This window comes from Ailuropoda melanoleuca, chromosome 11, assembly GCF_002007445.2.
Source record: "Ailuropoda melanoleuca isolate Jingjing chromosome 11, ASM200744v2, whole genome shotgun sequence".
Lineage (NCBI taxonomy): Eukaryota > Metazoa > Chordata > Mammalia > Carnivora > Ursidae > Ailuropoda > Ailuropoda melanoleuca.
Genome location: NC_048228.1, coordinates 7,114,727 through 7,138,646, shown reverse-complemented (window position 1 = coordinate 7,138,646; position 23,920 = coordinate 7,114,727). Strand labels below are relative to the sequence as shown.

General features: G+C 44.3%; 1 protein-coding gene across 5 annotated transcripts in view; it reads right to left on the bottom strand.

The window, feature by feature from the left end:
- Positions 1-808: 808 nt before the first annotated feature.
- Positions 809-23,920, bottom strand: part of NMNAT1 (nicotinamide nucleotide adenylyltransferase 1) — a 26,451-nt gene continuing 3,339 nt past the window's right edge. For 4 of the 5 annotated variants that reach the window (XM_011224241.3, XM_019799090.2, XM_002918691.4 and 1 more), the window contains exons 3-6: positions 9,375-9,545; positions 8,102-8,285; positions 5,487-5,629; positions 809-5,145 (exon numbers count right to left, since the gene is read on the bottom strand). In XM_011224241.3, coding sequence (XP_011222543.1) covers positions 4,745-5,145; positions 5,487-5,629; positions 8,102-8,285; positions 9,375-9,489 — 843 coding nt within the window. In that variant the 5' untranslated portion in view covers positions 9,490-9,545 and the 3' untranslated portion in view covers positions 809-4,744. The remainder of the gene's footprint in view (positions 5,146-5,486; positions 5,630-8,101; positions 8,286-9,374; positions 9,546-23,920) is intronic. The other variant, XM_019799091.2, reaches the window with a different exon arrangement.

Below are 23,920 nucleotides of genomic sequence, written 5' to 3'. Positions count from 1 at the left end.
CGCATGGTGGCATGCCTGTTCTCAGCACCTCCTCCCACCTAAGACTGCCCAAGTTAGAAAAACAAAAGCCCCCAAAACAGAACAGAAATAGGACTCCCTGACCTTCAGATAAATGACAAACAACTCCTAGTGTAAGGCGCTCCCCGTGGACCGTCCTCCACCCTGGTTTCCTGGCCTGCAGGGCCCCAGGGCGCTCGTGTTTAGGAAACCGTCAGGAGTGATTCTGGGGAGTCCCTTACTGACGCTCAAGCTGGAGTCTTGGTTTTCTCACTACCTGACTGTAGGCAAACTGCAGATGGCAGAGACCATCTTGTACTTGTGGGCTCCCCTTGGCACTTCACATAATAATAGCGTTCCAAGAAATGCTTCCTGGTCACACGGAGAAGGGACAGGTGGCAGCTCAGAGTGGTGAGAAGCCAGTGCCAACTCTCCATTGGGTCAGTCACATTTCACAGCTCGAAGGACCCCAGAGGTCACTGTATTATTCTACAGAGAGACTCTGGGAGTCAGTGACTGCATCCCCAGCCTCAGTCAGCTGACTGGCGCGCCTGGTGCTGGAGACACGCCTCTGGGGCAGAAGCTTCTGGTCTGTCTTGCAGGCAACAGTGCTGCAGGGTGGCTTTGTGGCACTGGCACGGGCATCTGGGTGACGTTCTTTCTGTTTCTGCCGATGAAGAGTGAACTATGGCTCCTACCACCTCCTCCCTCTGGGCATTCACTGCCCCTATTCCAAGGAACTGTTAACATCGGGCAGGCTCCCCTTGCCCTTCTGTGTGGACAGAACACATCACACGTCACTGTCAGACTATCACATGTTGAAAGTGTTCTTTATTTGCTCATCCACTTGGGGGGGATGAAAACTTCAAAATTGCAAATACTTCATTCTTTGAAAAGTAATATGTTACGTAAGGCATTAAGAGGATAAGAGTCCAGCCTCTGAAGACAAACTGCTCATTCAAGCCTCGGGTGTGTCATTTATACCAGTCACCTAATTGTGCCTCATTTCTTTATCCCTCACACCCGCCCAGCACATGTTAAGTGCTCAGTAAGTGTTGGCATTCTGAAGTTCAGACAGCACCATTGGTAAACTAGGTACAGATTTCAGAGACAGACACAGGTGGGTGGATGCCATGCTGAGTGTTCTAGACCATGAGGCCTGTGGGAACGAGTATAGGGACGGCAGTGGAAGGGATGTCCTATGGCACCCGGAAGTAATGGTAAAGGAGCCCATTTCACAATATAGTGACTTCTGGGCTCTGACAGAAGTGAATCAGAGGTTGGGGTAAGAAAAATAGCACCCCTACCACTACCATGCATGCCGACCCTGCCAGAATGCTTCCTTCCACCCTGTGGGGAGACCCTCAAGATGGCAGAAAAAGAAACAGAATCCACTGATGCAAGAAGATGGGCCTAAATCAAGCCTCTGGCTCAATCTCTCTACTCTGCTCACCAAGGAGAACCCACTCCTCTTATCTAAATGGTTTACTGCTCACACTTGTCTCCTAAACAGGTAAACAACAAAAAAAATCTCTCCAGATGTTGTACATTCAACTGAATTAAGCTGCCAGTAAAGGACTTTTGTTCATTCACTGCACTCAAATTATACAGTGTAAGGGGTAAAGGAGTATAACACATAAAAACCACCAGCATCAAACACACAAAACACCAACCTCACACATTTCCTAAACTCAAAATTCACATTACAAAAGCAGATTATGAAAAAGCCATAATAGGAAATACAGTGGCATATTTTCCTCTTCCTCAGTGGAAGTCACAACAATTATTAGTATTTATTCCCCCGCGAAGTTCACTGTTCTACTTTCCATTATCAAAACAGGAAATCCTGCCCCTGCGGTCTCCCAAAACTATGTTCTTAGGCTGTGGCATTAGCAGCATCCTTGGTACTGGGACAAAGCTAAAACAGCTCATTAACGTTCCATGTACAAAGGTATTGATCCATAAACAGACCAACAATAAGATCATTTCACTATTACCAACTCTCCTGGGAGGTCCTCAAATGCTTTACCCGGTGGGTCCTGAGGTCAATATACTCACAGCTGAGCAGGGTGGGCACTTCTAGGTAGGAAGGCACCACGGTATAAGAGAAGTTTCTACAAAATAAAAAAGAGAGAAGTTTCTAGCGTTTCTAGCATTCTGCAGTCCGCACACACATCAGATGAGCTAAGCACAGTTTTCCGGAAGAAATCAAAGTTACATATTTCAGTAGCTTCATCTGCATCTAGATGGTCCTTTTCCACTATCGCTTCAACTCTCAACTCCAAAAAGCTGAGGAGGGTGAGAAATGACCCTCATCTCTGCGATCTGAGACTCTAACCTGTCACTCCGTCAGCAGAGACTGAAGCCTACTGGTGCCAGTCTCTGCACCCCTCCCGGTCTTTGTCAAGTTCACCTGCTGGCTTCAGAAAGAGTAAGTCAGTATCTGTAGAATGTACGTTGGCCGGCTTTCACATTGCCCCTTTTCAGACTGTGCATTCAGATTTGACAGGACAACCGCACAGTTTTAAGTATTTTTTCCTTCTGCAGTCATAAACCCTTCCTCTAGAATGGGGTAGGTATGAAACAGAGATTGCAAAAAAGTAAATTATTCTACTTTCATGAGAAATTTAACTTTAGTTCTGTTTCTATCATAGGATGATTTTCATGAATCATAAAACTACTTTATAAAAAGCTATTTCTGGTCTTATTGCTTTACCAGTTGGTAAAACCTCCACAAAATTTTAATCAGCATCCAACTATATAACAAGCTTGTGTTTGTAACCTAAAAGCTATGACCTCAATTATTATTTGGGAGTTCTACTGCGGTTAAAGTGCGTATAAAAGGACAAGGGGAAAAGGGTAAGAAAGTAAATAGACCCTTTTTCTACTTAAATTCACAAATGGCAGATTCACAGCAGGCAGGAACAGAAACAGCAGGGCTCTTCAGGGGCGCCTGGGTGGCACAACGGTTAAGCATCTGCCTTTGGCTCAGGGTGTGATCCCGGCATTATGGGATCGAGCCCCACATCAGGCTCTTCCGCTATGAGCCTGCTTCTTCCTCTCCTACTCCCCCTGCTTGTGTTCCCTCTCTCGCTGGCTGTCTCTCTCTCTGTCGAATAAATAAATAAAATCTTAAAAAAAAAAAAAAGAGAGAAGAAAAGAAACAGCAGGGCTCTTCAGAAACTCAAGAGAGTTTTAGACTGAGACCATGGAGCGTTCTTCCAGCCAGCCATTTGTCAGTGCCTGAAATTCTGAGCAGGAGGAACTGCTGAGCTCACCCAGTGTGGCATTTCCCATGTTTGTAGGATCTCTGTTCATCTCTGGTTTATTAAGCTATCAAGAAAAGCTAAGAGGGGGGTGCCTAGGTGGCTCAGTCAGTTAAGCATCTGCCTTCGGCTTGGGTCATGATCCCAGGGTCCTGGGATAAAGCCCCACATCGGGCTCCCTGCTCAGCGGGGAGCCTGCTTCTTCCTCTCCCTCTGCTGCTTGTGCTCTCTTGCTCTCTCTGTCAAATAAATACATTAAAAAAAAAAAAAAGGCTAAGAGGAAAAAAAAGAAAGAAAGGCTAAGACCACTGATATTTAATAAAATCCTCAAATAAGATCCCTCCTTCTCTGTGGTTCTCTCTGTGCCAGGTGGCGTGACATCATCTCAGAAGCTGTTCCTGAAGATAGCAAGATGGCAGATGGCCAGAGCCACAAGAGCCTGTCCTGAGAATAAGCATAACATGTAACCTGATTTTAACTTACTACTGGTTTTCACCAAACTCTTAAGCTTTTGTTTATGAAACAGGATCACAATTCCTTTCCCCCACCACTAACACCCAGACTGCTTCTCTACCTCTGGTGTGGGCAGCAGAAACACTGGTGCACCCTTCTGAACATCTGAGGCCTTGGATCTTTCTCCCAACCTCCAAAGGTGGAGCTCTGGGCAGATGTGTCTTGGCAAAGCTTAACTGGCCGACTTCTGACATGGGCCAGAGACACTGACCCATTAGCGTCAAGCCTCTGCCAGGCACATTCACAACCTGTATTTTGCACAGCTGAAGATGACTGATTAGTGGTGCATTTTACAAAATCACTATTTTAGGAATTACTTCCTTTGCCACCCTTGGTGAAGAATGCCTAGAAACAGCATGTACAAAACGTTAATTCCCTTTATAACTAAAGTTAGGATTTTAAATAGTTTTTTTTTTAAAGATTTTATTAATTTTTTGAGAGAGAGAGTGAGTGGGAGGGAGAGGGAGAGAGAATCTGAAGCAGACTCCGTGCTGAGCACAGAGCCTGATATGGGACTCAATCCCATAATCTCGAGATCGCAACCTGAGCTGAAACCAAGAGTTGGACACTTAACCAACTGAGCCACCCAGGCGCCCCCAAAGTCAGCATTTTAAATGGACCCTTGCTTTTCCCACTTTGCTCCTCTTATGTGGTAAAGCCAATATGTCCTTTTTGACTTCTTATTTGTAGTTAGTTTAATCAAATGTCTTCTGGTTTTAGTGCTGTTAATCCCATTTTAAAGATTAAAGGGTTTGTACATTGTTTAAAAAAAAAGACCATATTGAAAACATTCATCTTAGCAATTTCCAATAAAATGATAAACCTGATTTTAATCTACTACTGATTTTTACCAAACTTTTAAAAAGCTTTAGTTTATGAAATAGGATCACAATTCCTCTTCCCAGTTACTAACGCCCAGACTGTTTCAAATTCCCAAGCCGGAAGCCCAAAATATCATGCTGTAGGATTTATGAGTTAGCGTCTGCCGTGTTCCTCTGCAAAGGAGCCAGGATGACCCCAACATTCTTCTCTTCACTCTCATAGCTATACAAATCATGCTTTTCGATATATTCTTGGACGAGGTCCGGTACCAAGTAGCGAATGCTCTGGCCCCTTCTGAGGGCTCGTCGGATCTTGGTGGATGAGATGTCATTGGTGATCCATTCATTTACCAGGTGAATGTTGTTCCGGTGTTTCCACAGCGCATCAGACTCATAGATGAATTTCTGAGCATCATTTCCAGCCCGAGTAATACATACGAGCCCATAGTCTCCCACAATCTGGGTAATATCCTCACTCTTCCACAGATTGGGAACAGCAAAGGACTCCAATAAATCTGCCCCACACAGCAGCTTTACCTTTGGCACATCTGGGAAGAAGAAAACACAGCCTCAGGGTCTGCTTTGCTAATAATTCCCGACATCAAAATGAACACAACAATGTGTTTTTCTGGCTAGAGGGTTCATAGTTTTGATCAGAATCAGATTCTCAAAAGAGATCAAAGATACCACAACAGTTAAGGACCACTGCAGGAGAAATAAGCTCAAGGTGCCCTTTCCTCTCCTTCCCTCCCTCTCTTCAGAAAACTAACAAGGGGCGTTTTCCGGGCACTCACACATACTGAATATGAAATGAAATTACAAAGGGGGTCTTGCTCAGCTCTGGAATCTTATCTACTCTAGTCGGTAAGTCTTGATGAAATATACGAACCTTTTGGTTTTGGCTCTAGCAATTTATTTTGACTGAAATCTTGCCTTTGTTCAGCCCACTTCCTTTTCTGTCCGGGCCTTCCCGGCATGGGTGAGTCCTGCTGGCGATCACAGCTCCCAGCCTCCAGTTTCTCCTGATGGTGTCTATAAAACAACAAAGCAATAAAACATTTCTCTTCTCACAACATTCAACTGAAACACTGTCTCTCTGGGGATGCCTCAGAGCCTCTGACCCAAAGTTAAGGCTGTGTGATATTAAAAACATTTAACCACAGAAACACCTGATGCCTGACCAGTCAGAATGGATGCTAGCCAGCGGTGCTGGGACTGGCTATTGGGAACAGAAAACAAGGAGATCCTGGGACAACAACAGATGGTGGCTATTACTTATGTGTGTGTCATAATAACAAGAGCTAACATTAGTTTTTTATCATGTGCTAAGCACTACACTAAGTCCTTTGCATGGATCATTTGATTTAATTTTTTCAACATCCTGTGCCATAAATATTATTATTGTTATTATTATTCCCCTAATGGAGGGAAGTGAAGGCTTAGAGCTGCAACTCCAGCTCTTGGTAGACTCCCCGGGACATAGGAGGCATTCATTAACAATCTGATTGAGTGAATGTTTTGGTTATTATAAAGCAACTCTTTCATTGCCCACTATTATAGCAGAATTATTATCCCCATTGAGAGAGGAGAACTCTAATTTGCCCAAGGCCATTCTTTTTAAGTAGGCTCCACTCCCAGCACTGAGCCCAGTGTGGGGCTTGAACTCTGGACTGTAAGATCAACAGCTGAGCCGAGATCAAGAGTCAGACTCAACTGCCTGAGCCACCCAGGTGCCCCTGCCCAAGGCCATTTAGCTTATAAGTAGCAGAGCCAGTATTTGAACCCCAGCAGTCTGGTTCCAGTGCCTATACTCCTGACCTTTGAGGAGTGTGGCTTGACCTAGTAATGGAGAGCCACAAGGCCAAGAATAAGGTCCTAGAGGGGACAAGTGCCCAAGGCCTGCGAGGAAGGGACCAGGCAGGACTTATGTGCAGCTTGCTTCTGGATTGGCAGCAACTGTGAAGTTACCCAAATAACATGAGCTATGGTTGGGGAAGCCAAGTGTGGCTCCTCTGTGCCCCTAACTCCTTGCCCTCTTGAGCAGCCGAGATAATATGTAACGGGGAGTGAGGCTGCTGTGGAGCCAGAGAGGGAAGGCTGGGTAAGGTGGGCATGCAAGGCCTGGTGTTTGACGGGAGAACTGCTGGCCAACGAAGAGGGAAGACTCTTTTCCCTGCCAATCCTGAAAAGTCACCCTTCTTGAGTTGCTGTGCGGCATACTGTCTGCTGGCTCGGTGTCCAATCCTGCCCTAAACACACTTCCCAGAGGTCCTTGAGGCATGTTGTCGATGTGACAGAGACTCTGCTGATGAGACGCACTCACGAGAGACTCGGAAGGAAGAAGGGAGGCAGAAGCCATCTTTCTGGGCTGTGGAGCCCGAGAAGCAATCTCTTACGGCACAAGCGTGGTGGCCAGACTCCATAACCCGCTGTCCAATGGGCAACTTTGGGAGCCTGGGGCAGCTGAACCACAGTTCTGTGGTGGCAGAGGCAGAAACAGCTTCCTGAACCTGACTGCAGCGAAGGAGGTATGACCTTGGAACAAACCTGACTTCCCTGCCGCCAGCCCCTTGACACTCCTGCACGAGCACCTAAATGCCTTTCTGCTTAGAACACTCAGAGTGGTTTTGGGGCGTTGGCTGGCTCAGTGCATTCAGCGTCTGACTCTTGATTTCAGCTCAGGTCGTGATCTCAGGGTCGGGGGATCGAGCTCTACGGCTGGCTCGGTGCTCATCATGGAGTCTGCTTGAGGACCCTCCCTCTGCTCCTCCCCCAAGTCCTGCTTTCTCTCTCTCAAACAAACAAACAAATAAATATCTTAAAAAACAAACAAACACCACTCAGAGTGGTTTCTATTTCCTGTTGAAACCCTAACTGATATGTTTAGAACCAGAGGAATCAGAGCTCTAAGAACAGACGTAAGACATGAAGGTTTTAAGACATGAAGGTTTTTCAGAAAGCTCTCTGATACTCAAGATAATAATAAGTAACAATCAGATGTTACTCACTCTAGTTTCTGAAACCTCACCTGGAACTGTTTCAAAGGTGCGAGCACAGAGATCTGGGACAACCCCCGTCTGTGGTCATGGAAGCAGCAGGTAAAAGGAGGGCTGTCCGTGACCATGCACCACGGCTTCTGTCGCTTGAATTACCTGATTCTCTCTTTTAGACTTAAGAAGATTAATGACAACGTCTCACAACTTTGCCTTTCTCATCCAGGGCACAGGCAGGCCAGGCAGCTCCTCTATGTATTCTCTCTTGTAGAGATACACATAGCAACAAGCATGCGAACATCTCAAAACATGACGAAAGGCACAAAGTCTAAGGAACACCCATGGGCTGCTGCTGTGCTCCACACCCAAGAAATAACCTACATGGGAAGCCCTCCCAACCTGAGTCACAGTTTGCAAATCTGTATTTCACAGATGCAGGCAGCAGTGAAACATGGCAAAAAGCCCCCAACCCACTTCCGCAGAACTGACGAGCTGATTTCACCACGACTACCTTAGCACCTTAGCGGTCTCTACCCACTCCTTCTGCAGACTCTCCCAGCTGTCAACTTCCACCCATTCTGAATTCTTGGTGGCGAGTTCTGCCATGATAACTCGGTGGTGGGCAGAGATGAGTCCTTTCTTCTTATATGCATCACCAACAGGAGAGATTATGCCTTTGATAACTCTATATTTTCCTGGATAAAGAGTCAGATTTGATGTGAGGTGTAACAAGTGAGATTTTATGCACAGGAAATATCATCAATATGGTTTTATAACAGACCATTTTTAAGCATATCATCAAATGGTTTTATACCAGACCATTTTTTTTAAAAACAGGGAGCCGGGTTCATTCACACATTCATTTATCAACAAGGTGAAACAACATAAAAGTCACCATTTTAAAGTGCACCGTTCAGTGGCATCAAGCACACTCACACTGCTGTGCAGTCATCACCACCGTCCACCTCCAGAACTTTCTCATCTTCTCCAACCGAAGCTCTGTCCCCACGAAATACTAACTCCCCATCCCCCGGCACAATGTAAATTTTGATATTGCCAAATTGCCTTGTAAAAAGCCTTAATCGATTTGTATTGTCCACCCCAACCCTGATACTTGACACTATCAAGTTTAAACATTTTTGTTGATGTGATGGGCGAAACAGATCTCATTTTTTACCTTAGCTCCCTGATGATTAGGATTATTAGTGAGTCTGAGCACCCAGTGATCTATCTAGCAGCATGTGCCTGATCATTTATGTAACGAGACACATCATGCAGGGGAGGAAAGAGTTTTCCTCAACCCTCCTTGGGTCCCTGGCTAGTTCTGAAAATAAAACTGACAAAGACAGAAAAACAGAAGAAAAATGTAGAAATTTATTTAATAGGTTTATGTGACACGGGTGCCTTCGTAAGGAAATGAAGACCCCAAGAAACAGTCAAACCTGAGTATTTTTATGCCAGGTTTGGTGAGGAGTGGACAGTCATCAAGAAATACGATAAGGCAAAGAGTACGAGGTAAGTGTAGTAAACTCGGGGAAGTTTAGCAAGGCCCGTCAGTTTAGATTCTTCTAGGCATCCCTCTGTCCTTAGCAATAAGGATGCTCTTTTCCTCCCAGTATATGGAGGGCACCTCTCACATCAGGGTTTTATGAGCTGCTTCAGGGGAGAGGAGTGTGGAGGAGGTCAGAGGGACCTTCCTGATTCTGCCATTTTTTCAAACTCCTTCAACTTAAAATACCCAACATGCCAGAGTGCCATATTTTGGGGTAGTGCCCTGTTCCTACCTGTTCCGTTCATGTAGTCCTTGGCCAGCTCAAATAGCCGGAGGTGCATGTTGGTGATAGGATTGAAGGAACCACAAGCAAGGAGAACCACTTCTGTCTTCTCTGAATATTCCATGCTAAGAATTTGAAGTTGTTGAACTGAATGGCAAATTCTGACACTTTGCTTGTGGTCTGCAAAGGAAAAAGGAAACAAGTTCAGTTCTAGGCCTTTAGATGTCCTTCTACCTTCCAACGGGATGGACAAAAACCTGTGGCTTCGAAGACAAAGATAGTCCCATTCTCCGCCCTTCCTTTTCAGAGTGCATTTGCAGCTCCTGCCGTACAGAGATGGGATCTTCTTCCTCCTCTTTGTGACTTGCTTTGGACAAAACAATGTGGCAGACATGACAGTGTGCTGGTTCTGAGCCAGGCCTTTGAGGCTTTGCACACTTCCACACTCTTCTGGACTCCTGCCTCTGCCATGAAAACAAGTCGGGGCCGGCCTGCTGGAGGATGACAGACCACGTGGGAGAGAGCTCGTACTCCTGCTGATGGACAGCCAACCACACCAGCTATGCAGCGGGGGCCATCCTGCACCAGCCAAACCACAGATGACACGCTCAGACACACAGGCAAGCCCCAGCAAGATCAGCTGGGCCGGGCTTACATCAACAAGCCCACAAGCTGACCCTAGACTCATGAGCAAAAATGAATGTTTATAATTGTATGCTGCCGAACTTTTGTGATGCACTACTGTGGTCACAGTTAACTGATACAATGACATTATCAACTACCAAATAAATAGGACTCCCTGACAACCTGCCCTTCAAAACAGTAGTCTGCGGGCGCCTGGGTGGCTCAGTTGGTTAAGCATCTGCCTTCGGCTTGGGTCATGATCCTGGGGTCCTGGGATCCAGCCTTGCATCAGGCTCCTTGCTCAGCAGGGAATTTGCTTCTCCCTCTTCACCTTCCTCCGCTCCTTCTCTCTCTCTAATAAATAAATTCTTTAAAAAAATAATAAGAATAGGGGTGCCTGGGTGGCTCAGTTGTTAAGCATCTGCCTTCGGCACAGGGCGTGATCCCAGGGTCCTGGGATCGAGCCCCGCATCAGGTTCCCTGCTCTGCTATGAGCCTGCTTCTTCCTCTCCCACTCCCCCTGCTTGTGTTCCCTCTCTTGCTGGCTGTGTCTCTCTCTGTCATATAAATAAATAAAATCTTTTAAAAAAATAATAAGAATAAATAATAAGAATAAAATTAGGAATGCATTTCATTGTTTCCTAGCATCCAACGCTGCTATTGAAAGTATAATGCCATTCTGACTCTTGTTCTTTTTTACATGACCTTTTCTTTTTGGCAGATTTGTGGGATGTCCTCTTTATCGCCAGTGCTCTGAAATGGCAAAATGTTGTATCTTCGGGGGGGTCTTTTTCATTCACTGTGCTGCGGGTCAGTTGAAGGGGTTCAGAATGTGCCACTTTGACATGTGGATTATTTTGAGTGGAAGGCATTTGAGACCCTGCAGGCTCAAGAGAAACTTCTGCCCCCCCTTAATTACATAGAAGAACCTAAATTGGGGGTCTTTCCCAGAATAAGGGTTATTAGCAGAGGGACCCATCTGCATGGCAGGGCAAACATCTAATTACCAAACATCTGCTCTTCTTGCCGCCCTGTGAGGTGCATTCCTTTCCTCTGAAATCCCAGACCCCCACTCCCTTCTCCTTAGTTCAGAATGACATACTATGCCCCATTTTGTTGGACTGTCTTTGGAACTGCCATGTCTATGTGGATTCCCCATATGTACTCTATTAAATTAGATTTTCTCCTCTTAATCTCTCTCATCTCAATTTGATTCTCAGTCCCTGAGCTAGAAAGACCTGAGAGAACAGGAATTCTTGCTCCCTGACACAATGAACCTTTTCATCCCTCAAAGTCAAATCACTCAGTTCTGGGTTATTTTTTTTTTGATAAGCATTGCTTATTAACCATCAAAATATAGTTTTTAAAACTAAAAAAGTTAAAAAATATTCTTATATATACAAATTATGTTTCAAAATAATCATTCTGAGAGCTTATAAATATAATTCCAGTGATGCCAAATTGCTGAAAGCATTTTGGGAACTTTGGGGAATGACTTGTAGAGGTCAGAGTATTTTTATAATTAACATAGAAATACCATAAATGGCAATAAACAAACAGTTGTATGACACTTTTTGACATATAAAATGCTTTCACACACATGATCATTTAATCTTCACCACACAAACACACAAAAATTTGGCCAAAGTCATTTAGTTTTTTGCAAAAAAATAAGCTATTGTTAGATATTTCATTTTTCCAGTTAATCTTCTTTCATTGGACATCTAGGTTTTTCTAATTTTTCAGTATTACAAACATCTCAGAGAAAAAAATGGGTTGAGAAGGAAATTAAGGCTATACAACACCTCGCTGTGCACTTCTAAGACATGCCGATGCTGGGAAGACCTGGGTCAGGACCATTTATTTGTAGCCTAACAGTGTTTACGTCCAACTGCCAGGGTGACCAACTCACTTCTGCTTAGATTATCTATGCTCACCGGACAAAGCTAGGGAGTGGGGAACCAGGGCTAGCATCTCAGCGTCCTGACTCCCAGGCTGCCTCATCAAGAGGAAAAATAGGAGATACACTGAGCTGCGCAGACTGGAAAATGATCCCTCCTAAGCTGAGAGGCTGAGGAATGTGACCGTTAACCCCCGAGGCAATGAGAACCTCTGAAGCTTTCTGAGCAATGGAGTGACAACAGGGATCTATAAAAACAATGTTTTAGAAAAATAAGAAGACATGGGTACTTAAAACCTTTATTCAGTTTTACCAGCTTAACCAAATCACTTATGTGTCTTCAGTCTCCTCATCTGTAAAATAGAGACAATGACAACCAATTTCAGATACTTTGAGGATTAATTCTGATTAACAGCAAAGTGCTTAGCATATTGTCTAGCACAGTGTAAAAATAAATGCTAGCTGTTATTTGTGAGGAAAGTGACAATACTGATAATGGTGACGCTAGGGGATTAATTGGACGGGGCCAAATAAGACAGGAAGGCCAGTTACAAAGTCATGAGTGCCTCAATTTAAGTTGTCAGTGAGAACGGAAATAAGAAACATTTATTCAATAAACATTTGAGGCTTTCTCCCAACAAAGCATAGTGGTAGGGATCAGAGGGACGCTAATTGTTGCTAAGAAATAAAGGACAGAAGGGTCAGTAATGCTCCACACGGAATCTTAAAAAAACGAGTTAATTCGTAAGAATGATTTAAATGTCCTTTCAATTATCAGCCCAAAGATGATGCCAGGGTTCACCGGAGGCTTGTTCCCACTCCTCCCATCACTATTCCCTAATTCCCATATGAAGTGCCGTGGTATTATGGAATGGTGGTGGATACAACATCTCTAAGAATACTCTTGGCTCACATGGAAACCAGGGTAACCTGGCCCCGGCAGAGCAGCTCCAGCTCTGCTCACCTCCAGTTTCAGGCACCACTCCCCTCAGGAGACTGAGCTGTGAGCAGCAAGAACAATAAAGCTGAGAACAGGAGGTATGGGTCCCCAAGGAAGCGGCCTGTTGTTCAGGGAAGGACAGAACAAAGATGCACTCAGGTTTCCAGGTCCTCCCCAGGGGAAAGGATGGGGAAAGGGCTCGGGGAAGCTGATCTCTTAGCTAAAGGAGGCTTCCTCCCTTGTCACATTCAACCCATCTCAAATATCCAGCTCAGTTAATTCCCCATGAACACAGGCAACTTGAGCTCGGACCTTGAAAAGCACAGAAGAATTAAGTTACAGTGAGTGTCCACCATAGCCCAGGCTGGCTTTAGAACAGGATCTGCCCTTCTCCAAGGCAAAGTCCTTCCTCTGGATCACTGCAGGGTACCAGAGTACTTATGCTGGGAAGGGGGACAAGCTGGGGACAAATGGGTGGAGAGGTAGTTTGGGAGCTCTAACAGGGCCGCTTTGGATCCTCCGTGCCTTGTTCCAGGTGCTCAAGGACCAGCGTCCCCATGATTCACTTCTGTCTGGCCCACACAGCGTATCACCTGCACTGCTGGCTGCCGAGATCACGCCGGCTCAGGCTGTAAGTGTCCCTCCCCAGATCGCAATTACAAAAAGCCCGTTTCTTCCTGAGACAGTCTTGACGTTTAACTAAAATTTACTTCCAATTTTTAAATCACTTTATAAAAAATTGAAGTATACCTGACATAATAATTACTGACTCTCTTAAGTTTTAAAAACCAGTATGTAAACATTAATGAAACATTTTGTAAACATTAAGCCAGTTTTTTAAATGTTAAAGTTTAAAAAAAAATAGCTGGCTTTTCTTGTCACATTTCAGAAATGCTCAAAATGATTAAATCTATATCGGCTGACTGTTAAAATAATATGATTGACTTGACAACTGATCAGAATTTATACCCCTAAAAAGATGTTATCCCTTCCAAAATAGTCACAGTAAGCCTGTAACTATATCCTAGTTCTAGTTCTAACAATGTGCCATTGCCAGTCTGGGGGTATATTTTATTTTTATTTATTTATTTTTTAAAGATTTTATTTATTTATTTGACAGAGAGAGACAGCCAGCGAGAGGGGGAACACAAGCAGGGGGAGTGGGAGAGGAAGAAGCAGGCTCCTAGCAGAGGAGCCTGATGTGGGGCTCGATCCCAGAACGCGGGGATCACGCCCTGAGCCGAAGGCAGACGCTTAACGACTACACCACCCAGGCGCCCCTGGGGGTGTATTTTAAAACTATTTTTTTTTTAGTATTTTCTTTTTTTTTTTTTAAATAATATATGGTGTTTTTCAGTTGATGTGGCTGCTGTCTCTCTCAGTTGACAATTAGTTTTCAGGTTTTTGTTTTTTTAACTTATTTGACAGAGAGAAAGTGAGAGTGCACAAGCCAGGGGGAGAGGCAGAGGGAGAGAGAGAAGTAGGCTCCCTGCTGAGCAAGAAGCCTGATGCAGGGCTCAATCCTAGGACCCTGGGATCATGACCTGAGCCAAAGGCAGACCCTCAGCTGACTGAGCCACCCGGGTGCCCCGTAAATTTGGTTTCTTGAAGCCATTTTATCAGTAAAGAAGTAATGTAAACTATAACTCGCTGTGTCCCATGCAGGCAAGTGACAGTGTTCTTGTCCGGAATCACCGCTCTGGTCCTCCAGTTGTAAGTTCTGCTAAGGTAAGTTCTTTCACCAGCCAACCCCCTTACCTGGCAGCCCAGTCTTAACCTCTGGAGATGGTTGGGATGTGCTCTGTGATTCCTGTTAGGTGTTTAACTGCAGCCTGACCCATTGTTTTTATCCCTCTTACCAGTGGTAGTCACCTGCTTCGCCTCTTTGAAAAAGTAAAAAATCTCAATACGAAAAGAATAGCTGGGAATAGGGCAGATTGAGTTTAACTTAATTAACACAATTTCTTCTAGCACAAGAAGCCACAAAATGGGAGAGAACAAGGGCACCAACGTTTCAATCTATGGATTCCCTAGAGACCAGTCCTGACCGTCTCGCGTGAGCTAATGTCTGCACGGCTGAGGGTGACACAGACATATGTGACCAGATTATGACTTGATATATTATTTCAGATTCTATGGAGGACATTAGGCTTGGCAGAAGAAGTCAGCTAATAACTGGACAAACAAAGCAAATGCCATTTGATACATTCAAAAAAAAATGCAGCTCTAAAAATGTGGAAATTCTAAAACAATCTGAAAACGGAGAATCTACTTAAGTGACAAGAAAGAAAGGGAAACTGTGACACTCGCTGTACGTAGCCTAATTTAAACTTGCCAACGTCTGTCATAGGAGTTTTGTGTGCAGTAAGGCCTATTTCCTTACTCCAGAAGGCCAGCATTTCCACAAGATATATATATATTTTTTAAAGATTTTATTCATTTATTTGACAGAGAGAGAGAGAGCCAGCGAGAGAGGGAACACAGGCAGGGGGAGTGGGAGAGGAAGGAGCAGGCTCCCAGCGGAAAAGCCTGACATGGGGCTTGATCCCAGAACGCTGGAATCACGCCCTGAGCCGAAGGCAGATGCTTAATGACTGAGCCACCCAGGCGCCTCTCCACAAGATATTTTCTTACCAAATTATCTGGTTAACATGAATTTGAAAGATGGTAAACACTATTTGTCCACCGATTGTAAATATTAACAACTCTTCATATTACTTGTGGGCTGTTTCTGTACTATTAATTTGCAGTCATGGTAAAGGAACCAAGGTTATTAAATGAGTTGTCTGCAGCCAAATGAACCTCAGGCCAGAATTAGGATTAGAATTCAATGGTTAGTGCCTTCTGGTATTGTACTTATAAGGGTGAATTTCTTCTAATAATTGATAAATTAATGTATGACCCAGTGTATTGCTTTTAGGCCCAGATCTTCCCGATACTGCAGGCAACCTCTTCTTACCAACTTGGTTGGCAACATCATCTTTACTTTCTTCACAATTGGTAAGCGTGCATTTATCAAGCACTTACTAAGTGCCTATTATTTGCCAGACATTGCCAAAACAAAAATGGGTAAGATAGGACTTCCTGCTCTTAGGGAGCTCAGACTGAAATTTAAGGAAAAATTCGCATTTAAAATTCAGGTGAAGGAAATTTTTTGTAAGTTCCTTAGTAACTGTTTTGGTTGTCCTGAAATTTGAGTATGAAACCAAATTAAGTTAAATACAAATATGTTGTGTTGGTATTATAAAATTCTTCAGTTATAATATTAAAAAATACCAGATTCATTTAATAAATGGTTACTCGACAGGAGATAATACTGTGTAGAAAACCAGGGACCTCAACGATTTGAAATAAAAAAGGGACAGAGAAGCGTTGGACTCTGAAACGTGAAGTTTTAGGAATATCTTAATACATTTTGATTATATTTTCCTACGTGTGTACTTATAAGAGCAATGCGCGATTGAAATAAAAACTATGTCTAAGATTTTTTTTAATTTTTAAAAAGATTTTATTTATTCATTATTCATTTGAGAGAGAGAAAGAGAGAGCAAGCGAGCACAAGTAGAGGGGAGAGGGAGAAGCAGACTCCACGCTGAGCAGGAAGTCCGAGGAGGGGCTCGATCCCAGTACCCTGAGATCATGACCTGAGCTGAAGGGAGATGCTTAACCATCTGAGCCACCCAGGTGCCCCATCTAAGATTTTTTTTTTTTAAGATTTATTTATGCATTTTAGAGAGAGAGAGAGTGTGTGCACAGGGGAGGAGGTGGAGGGGCAGAGGGTGAGAGAGAGAAGCAGACGCAGGGCTCAATCTCGCGACCCTGAGATCACGACCTGAGCTGAAATCAAGAATTGGACGCTTAACCATCTGAGCCACTCAGGAGCCCCTAAAGAATTTTTTTAAGATTTTATTTTTTTAATCTCTACACCAAATGTGGGGCTCAAACTCACAACCCCAAGATCAAGAGTCGCATGCTCCACCAACTGAGCCAGCCAGGCACCCCTAAAAATTTTTTATTGAAAAAATAGTTATTGAGGGGCGCCTGGGTGGCTCAGTCAGTGAAGTGTCCAACTCTTGATCTCACCTCAAGTCTTGATCTCAGGGCTGTGAGTTCAAGCCCCATGCTGGGCTCTGTGCTAGGCTCCTCGCTGGGCATGGAGCCTACTTAAAAAAAAAAAAAAAAAAAGTTGGGACATCTGGTGGCTCAGTCAGTGAAGCGTCTGCCTTTGGATCAGGTCATGATCTCCCGGTCCTGGGACTGAGCCCTGCATTGGGCTTCCTGCTCAGCGGGGAGCCTGCTTCTCTCTCTCCGTCTCTGACCCTTCCCACCGCTTGTTCTCTCTCTCTCAAAGAAATAAATAAAATCTTAAAAAAAAAAAAAAGCTGTTGAATGTCTTAGGCACTGTTCTAGAGTCTCCTGCTGAATCCCAGATCCACAAGAGGCAACATATGTGAAAAGTACTGGCTTTGGAGACAGAGGGAAGCCAGCTGAAACATTCACTCCTCGACAGGAGCTACCTAACTTCTCTGAGCTTCCTGCTCCGCGTTTATAAAATGGAGATAAGGGCGCCTGGGTAGTTCAGTGGACCAAGCGTCTGACTCCTGATTTCAGCCCAGGTCATGAGGTCAGCTCAGGTCAAGATCTCAGGGTCGTGGGACTGAGCCCTGTGTGGGCCTCCTCGCTCAGTGGGGAGTCTGCTTAGGATTCTCTCTCTCCCTCTGCTCCTATCCCCCCCCATACTCTCTCTCTCTAAAATAAGTAAATCTTTTAAAAAATCAAAAATAAAGTGGAGATAAAAAATACCTCCTTCAGTTTTGCTAAGGTTTAAGTGAGATAACAGAATCGTGAAAAAAGCAGTCAGAGTTCTTATCACCAGCAATGCCAATAATAAGAACACAACCCATGTCAAAGGAAAACCTTAGGCTGGCCGGGTTTTGGGCATCTGTGTCCCATGGGAGGGAAGCGAGGAAACAGCCTCTATTTAGGTTTGCATTCAAGAATGTTTTTCTGAGATAATTACACCCAGTAAATGGATGCTGCTCTGCTGTCCTTCTAGGTTTTACTGTGCTGCTTACGCATATGGAACCAGTCCCACAGGCACTAAAGAGGATGTTTGCCGTATTTGGTGTGGGATCCTTCGGTGAAGGAGCCTGTACCGTGGTGCTAACAGTTCTGGCAACTGACTGTGTGTGTTTTTAAATACTGAATTTCTCAAGGGCTCATCTTAATCTGAAAGCATGTCTGTATATAATACACCATCAGTCTTCAATATTTATTTCCTCCTCACTAAAAATAGAGATATGTAGAGACAGAATTCCTAATTAGACACATGTCACAGTTAAAACACTTCACCAGGGGAAGTTTAAAAATTCCATGAGAGATTTTTCTTTTTGTGTGTGAATTCCACTTAACTAGACTCAAAAAAAAGAAAGAAAGAAAGAAAGAAAGAAAGAAAGAAAGAAAGAAAGAAAGAAAAGAAAAAGAAAAAGAAAAAGAAAAAAGAAAAAGCTAAGCTATCAATCAGCAGTGGAAGTGCTGGCCTGCATTTGGTGCAGTGGGCAGCAAGCCTTATAGCTCTTGCTAATAAGCAGGTGCCACTGTTTAAATCCTTTGGCAAAAGTATTGTCAATACGGGTTCCCATCAAAAGACAAGTATTCTTCACAGTGCTTTTTCCTCCCAAATACAGGAAAAAACGACCCCTGAACTTTACTACTTGTCTGTGCTGCTAGCAATGAGCAGCTTGGTTTCTACAGGTAAGCAACACTTCCCAAGTAACCTACCCTTGTCAAAGGCTTCAGGGAAGTACCTGCTCAGCTAGGGTTGTCACCGTGCCAGCAGAAGCCCTGGTTCCTCCTAAAGCAAGAGCTCCAAGAAGCAAAGGAGTATAAAAGCAAAGTAAAGAGAAAGCACAGAGGGTTAGAATGGGAAGTAAAAAGCCATTCTTTTCACATGCTTTCCAGTTCATTTAATTAGATCCCTTCTTCATCCTGCAGTGCTTTTCTCGAGCCTGGGGCTGAGCTGGCTGGCCAGTGTGGCCTGCACACAACCAGACACTAAACCAATGGTCTGACTCGGGAACATGAGCCCTCTGGTCTCCTGTCTCACACAGATGTCTTCGGCAGGTGACCCAGTCCCAGCAGCATTGCCACCTGACCGCTGCAGGCAAGGAGGAGCTCACCTCCTACCCTGTTACTCCTGAGTGAAATGGTTAGCTGACATCAAGCTGTGACAACAGGAAGCACATCAAAACCAGTCATCTGAAAGAAAGTTGTCTTTAAGTATTGATTACCACTGACAATGGATAAAAAGGAACAGTTCAACCCAAATCACTGGATTAACATCACAACCAAATTTACCCCAAATAAAGATACTCTATTAAATACTTTCAAGATCACTGACTTTCTGGGGCGCCTGGGTGGCTCAGTCGTTAAGCGTCTGCCTTCGGCTCAGGGCGTGATCCTGGAGTCCTGGGATGGAGCCCCACATTGGGCTCCTCTTCTGGGAGCCTGCTTCTCCCTCTTACACCCCCCCTGCTTGTGTTCCCTCTCTCGCTGGCTGTCTCTCCCTCTCTGTCAAATAAATAAATAAAATCTTAAAAAAAAAAAATCACTGACTTTCTGAATCTCCTTGTTTCATGAAAATATTACCATCAGCTGGATGGTTGCTACAAAAATAAGTACTGAAAAGGAAGAAGGAAAATATAAATCTTAGTAATGAACAAAGGTTTAGGTATAGTTTCAAAAGGATACAGTGATTAAGATGGTATATTTGAACAATCTGTTCTTTAAAACTGTAGTGGGCAATTTTAGAGTAAAAATAACTACAATCTTCTCCGTAAGGGTGACAACAATATTCTGCATCGTGACAGTCAGTGTTGTCTAGAGAAAATAACTAATTGACCCACGTAATGTTCATCTTCCTGCTTTTCCTGTGTGTATTCACAGATTCAGAGGTATTTTAAGTAGGAGCTAGTTTATCACAGATGCTCTCAACATTTTTAGGAAGTGAAGACAACTCTATTTCTTGAGGAAAAGAACTATCTATTGGCAGGCGGATCAGATTCAATATAAACATCTCCCAACACATCTATGACGGGCACAGACCTTCACAAGTGGGAATGACTGTTCTCCACCTGCTTCTTTATTCAGGGGACACCTGCTGGAGGAGAAGTTACCTAACAAACACACTATCCATCTAGCACGCTGACATTTCTAAGTGCTTTCCACATCTCAGACATAGTGCTGACACTTATGAATTAGAAACCTGATTTGGCGGTGGGGGGCTGGGTGGCTCAATCGGTTGAGTGTCTGCTTTAGGCTCAGGTCATGATCCTGGGGTCCTGGGATCAAGCCCCACACTAGGCTCCCTGCTTGGCGGGGAGCCTGCTTCTCCCTCTCCCTCTGTCCCTCCCCACCACTTTTGTTCTCTCTTGCTTGCTCTATCTCAAATAAATAAATAAAATCTTTAAAAAAAAGAAAAGAAAGGAACCTGATGGAGGTGCCTGGCTGGCTCAGTAGAGCATGTAGCTCTCAATTTCTGGGTCATGAATTCAAGCCCCACATTAGGGTTAGAAGTACTGTAATGAGGGGCGCCTGGGTGGCTCAGTCGTTAAGTGTCTGCCTTCGGCTCAGGGCGTGATCCCAGCGCTCTGGGATCGAGCCCCACATCAGGCTCCTCCACTGGGAGCCTGCTTCTTCCTCTCCCACTCCCCCTGCCTGTGTTCCCTCTCTCACTGGCTGTCTCTCTCTGTCAGATAGATAAATAAATAAAAATCTTTAAAAAAAAAAAAAAAAAAAGAAGTACTGTAACGAATAAAATTTAGGAGCACCTGGGTGGCTCAGTCAGTTAAGCGTCGAACTCTTGGTTTCAGCTCAAGTCATGATCTCAGCGTTGTAAGGCTGAGCCCTGTATCGGGCTCCATGCTCAGCACAGAGTCTGCTTCGATTTCTCTCTCTGCCCTTCCCCGCTGTGTGCTCCCTTTCTCAAATAAATAAATAAATCTTTTAAAATAAATTACTTAATTTTAAAAAATTGTCCAAATTCACAGCACCTGGCTGGCTCAGTTGGTAGAACATGAGACTCCTGATCTCTGGGTTGTGAATTCAAGCCCCACACTGGCCATAGAGCTTACATTAAAAAAATAAATTAAATAAATAAATACAAACATACATACCCCAGAAAGAAATAAGATATGTATGCTAACTAGCTGGAATTTAAATAAAAACTTGGGAGGGGCCCCCTGGGTGGCTTAGTCAGTTAAGCAACCAACTCTTGATTTCTGCTCAGGTCATGATCTTGGGGTCCTGGGATCAAGACCCTTGTTGGGTCTGAGGGGAGTCTGCTTGTCCCTCTGCCCCTCCCCCTGCCCATGCTCTTTCTCCCAAATAAATAAATAAAATCTTACAAAAAAGAAAAAAAAGTTAACATGGAACTACTAGCATACTGTTTCCAGGGTCTTTCCACCCTCAGATGTGATGTTAGGGAACTTGGATTTTATTCTATAAGGAATGGGGATGTATTCGAGGGTCTCAACAGGAAGTGATGTACCGGTGAACTTTTGAAATAATTCTCATGTATTCATCATAGTTGAGCAAATATTTCTGAACAATCACTTTGCTGTAGATGCTGGGAATAAAGCAGTAAACAAAACTGTCAAAATTCCCGATCCACATGGAGCTTACATGTCAGCATTGGGAGATGAACAATGATCAAAATAAACACATGTATACTCGGCATACTAAATAATGGGGCTGTGAGGAAAACAAAGGAGGGCAAGAGGGTAAGGAGGGGTGCAATTCCAAGTATGGTGCTCAGGAAAGGCCTCAACGAGTGAAATCTGAGCAAAGAATTAAAAGAGGCAAGGGAGCGACCCACGCCGATTTCTGAAGGAAGAATGTCCTAAGCAAAGGTAACATGCATAATCCCTGAGGCAGAAGCATGCCAGTCATACTCCAGGAAGAGAGAAACCAGAATGGCTGAGTCAGAGTTCACAGACGAAAGGTGTAGCAGATGTAGTCACAGAGGTGAAAGGGAGCCACTACGGGGTCTTGAGCAGAGGAGTGACATGATCTAACAGATTTTTAAAGGATCTTTCTGGCTGTTGAAGTTGAGAACAGAATGTAGAGAGAAAAAAGGGTGGAAGCAGGGAGACCAGACAGGAAGCTTCTCCAGTCAGCCAGGTGAGAGTTGATGCTGCCTTGGCCCCGGGTGGCAGCAGCAAAAATGGTGACAAGGCACCGGAGTCTGAAAATATTATAAACACAGAGCCAGTGCGATTGCTGATGAATAGAATATGTGCTGTGAGAGAAAGAGGAGTCAAGAACGACTCCAAAAACATCTAGCTTAAGCAACTGAAAGAATACAGTTACCTTTCACTGAGAACAGAAAGATGGCCAGGAAATAGGTTTAGGGGAGAAGACCAGTAGTTCAGTTTATACAGAAGTTACATTTGCAATGTCCACTAGATACCCAAATTGCTCATGGTAAGTAGGCAAATGGAGAACAGAGCCAAGTTCAGGGGAGAAGTATAGACTAGAGATTTACTAGAGATTTGGGGTCATCTGCATATAGATGGTATTTAAATCATGAGACTGGATGACACTACCCCGTGAGTGAAGACAGAATGGATCACAAGTACGGGCATCTCCTGGGGGGTGGTTAAAAATGCAGAATCACAGGCCCTACCCGAGGCCTGCTGATCCAAAATCCCCATCTTAACAAGATGCCCAGGTGATCTGTATGATTCTTTAAAGTTCGCAAAGCACTGCTTGGGGGCACTCCATCAGTTCAGATGAGAGACAATGAAGGGCAGTAACAGAGGGATGACATCAAGTGTTCACAAGTGGATCAGCCGGCTGAATGGAGGAGAGAAGCAAACACAGGGAGGAGGAGGAGATTTCTGACTTAAGTGACTGGGGAGATGGCGTGCCACTAGTCAACGAAGAATACTAGAGGAAGTGTGGAGGGAAGGCAGATAGAGGCTACTGTTTTATGGGTATTGAATTTGAGGACACTTTGGACATCCAAGTAGAGATCTCACAGGCAGACAAACCTAGAAAGACTAGAACACAGAGAGATATTAAACACTATCTTCAGTGAGATATCATGACTAAGAGAAGGTTGCCTATTTAATTTTTTTTTTGAAGAATTACACTATTGGTAGGTTGAAGAGGTCACAGAAGCTTTGAGAAAGTGAATAATTGAAGGACGAAGGTTCTTAAGGAGACAACAGAGAAAGGATTTTAGGTACAAAGTAAGAGGACAGCTTAAAAATAATGGGGAGAGGGGTGCCTGGCTGGCTCAGTCAGTGGAACATATAACTCTTAACCTCAGGGTCATGAGTTCAAGCCCCAGATTGGGTGTAGAGTTTATTTATTTATTTATTTTTTATTTTTTAAAGATTTTATTTATTTATTTGACAGAGATAGAGACAGCCAGCGAGAGAGGGAACACAAGCAAGGGGAGTGGGAGAGGAAGAAGCAGGCTCATAGCAGAGGAGCCTGATGTGGGACTCGATCCCATAACGCTGGGATCATGCCCTGAGCCGAAGGCAGACGCTTAACCGCTGTGCCACCCGGGGGCCCCTGTAGAGTTTATTTAAAAAAACAAAACAAAACGGGCGCCTGGGTGACTCAGTCAGTTAAACATCTGCTTTCGGCTCAGGTTATGATCCCAGGTCCTGGGATCCATCCCCAAGTTAGGCTCCCCACTGAGTGGGGAGTCTGTTTCTCTGTCTCCCTCTGCCCCTCCCCCCCGCTCCTGCTTTCTCTCTCAAATAAATAAATAAAATCTTTAAAAAAAAATTAAAAAATAATAATAATGGGGAGAGATGAAAATATATGTCCACACAAAGAATTATTTGGTTTGGCTTTATACATAATAGCCAAAAACTGGAAACAACTCAATGTGAATCAAGAGATGAATGAATAGGGGCGCCTGGGTGGCACAGCGGTTAAGCGTCTGCCTTCGGCTCAGGGCGTGATCCCGGCGTTATGGGAATCGAGCCCCACATCAGGCTCCTCTGCTATGAGCCTGCTTCTTCCTCTCCCACTCCCCCTGCTTGTGTTCCCTCTCTCGCTGGCTGTCTCTAT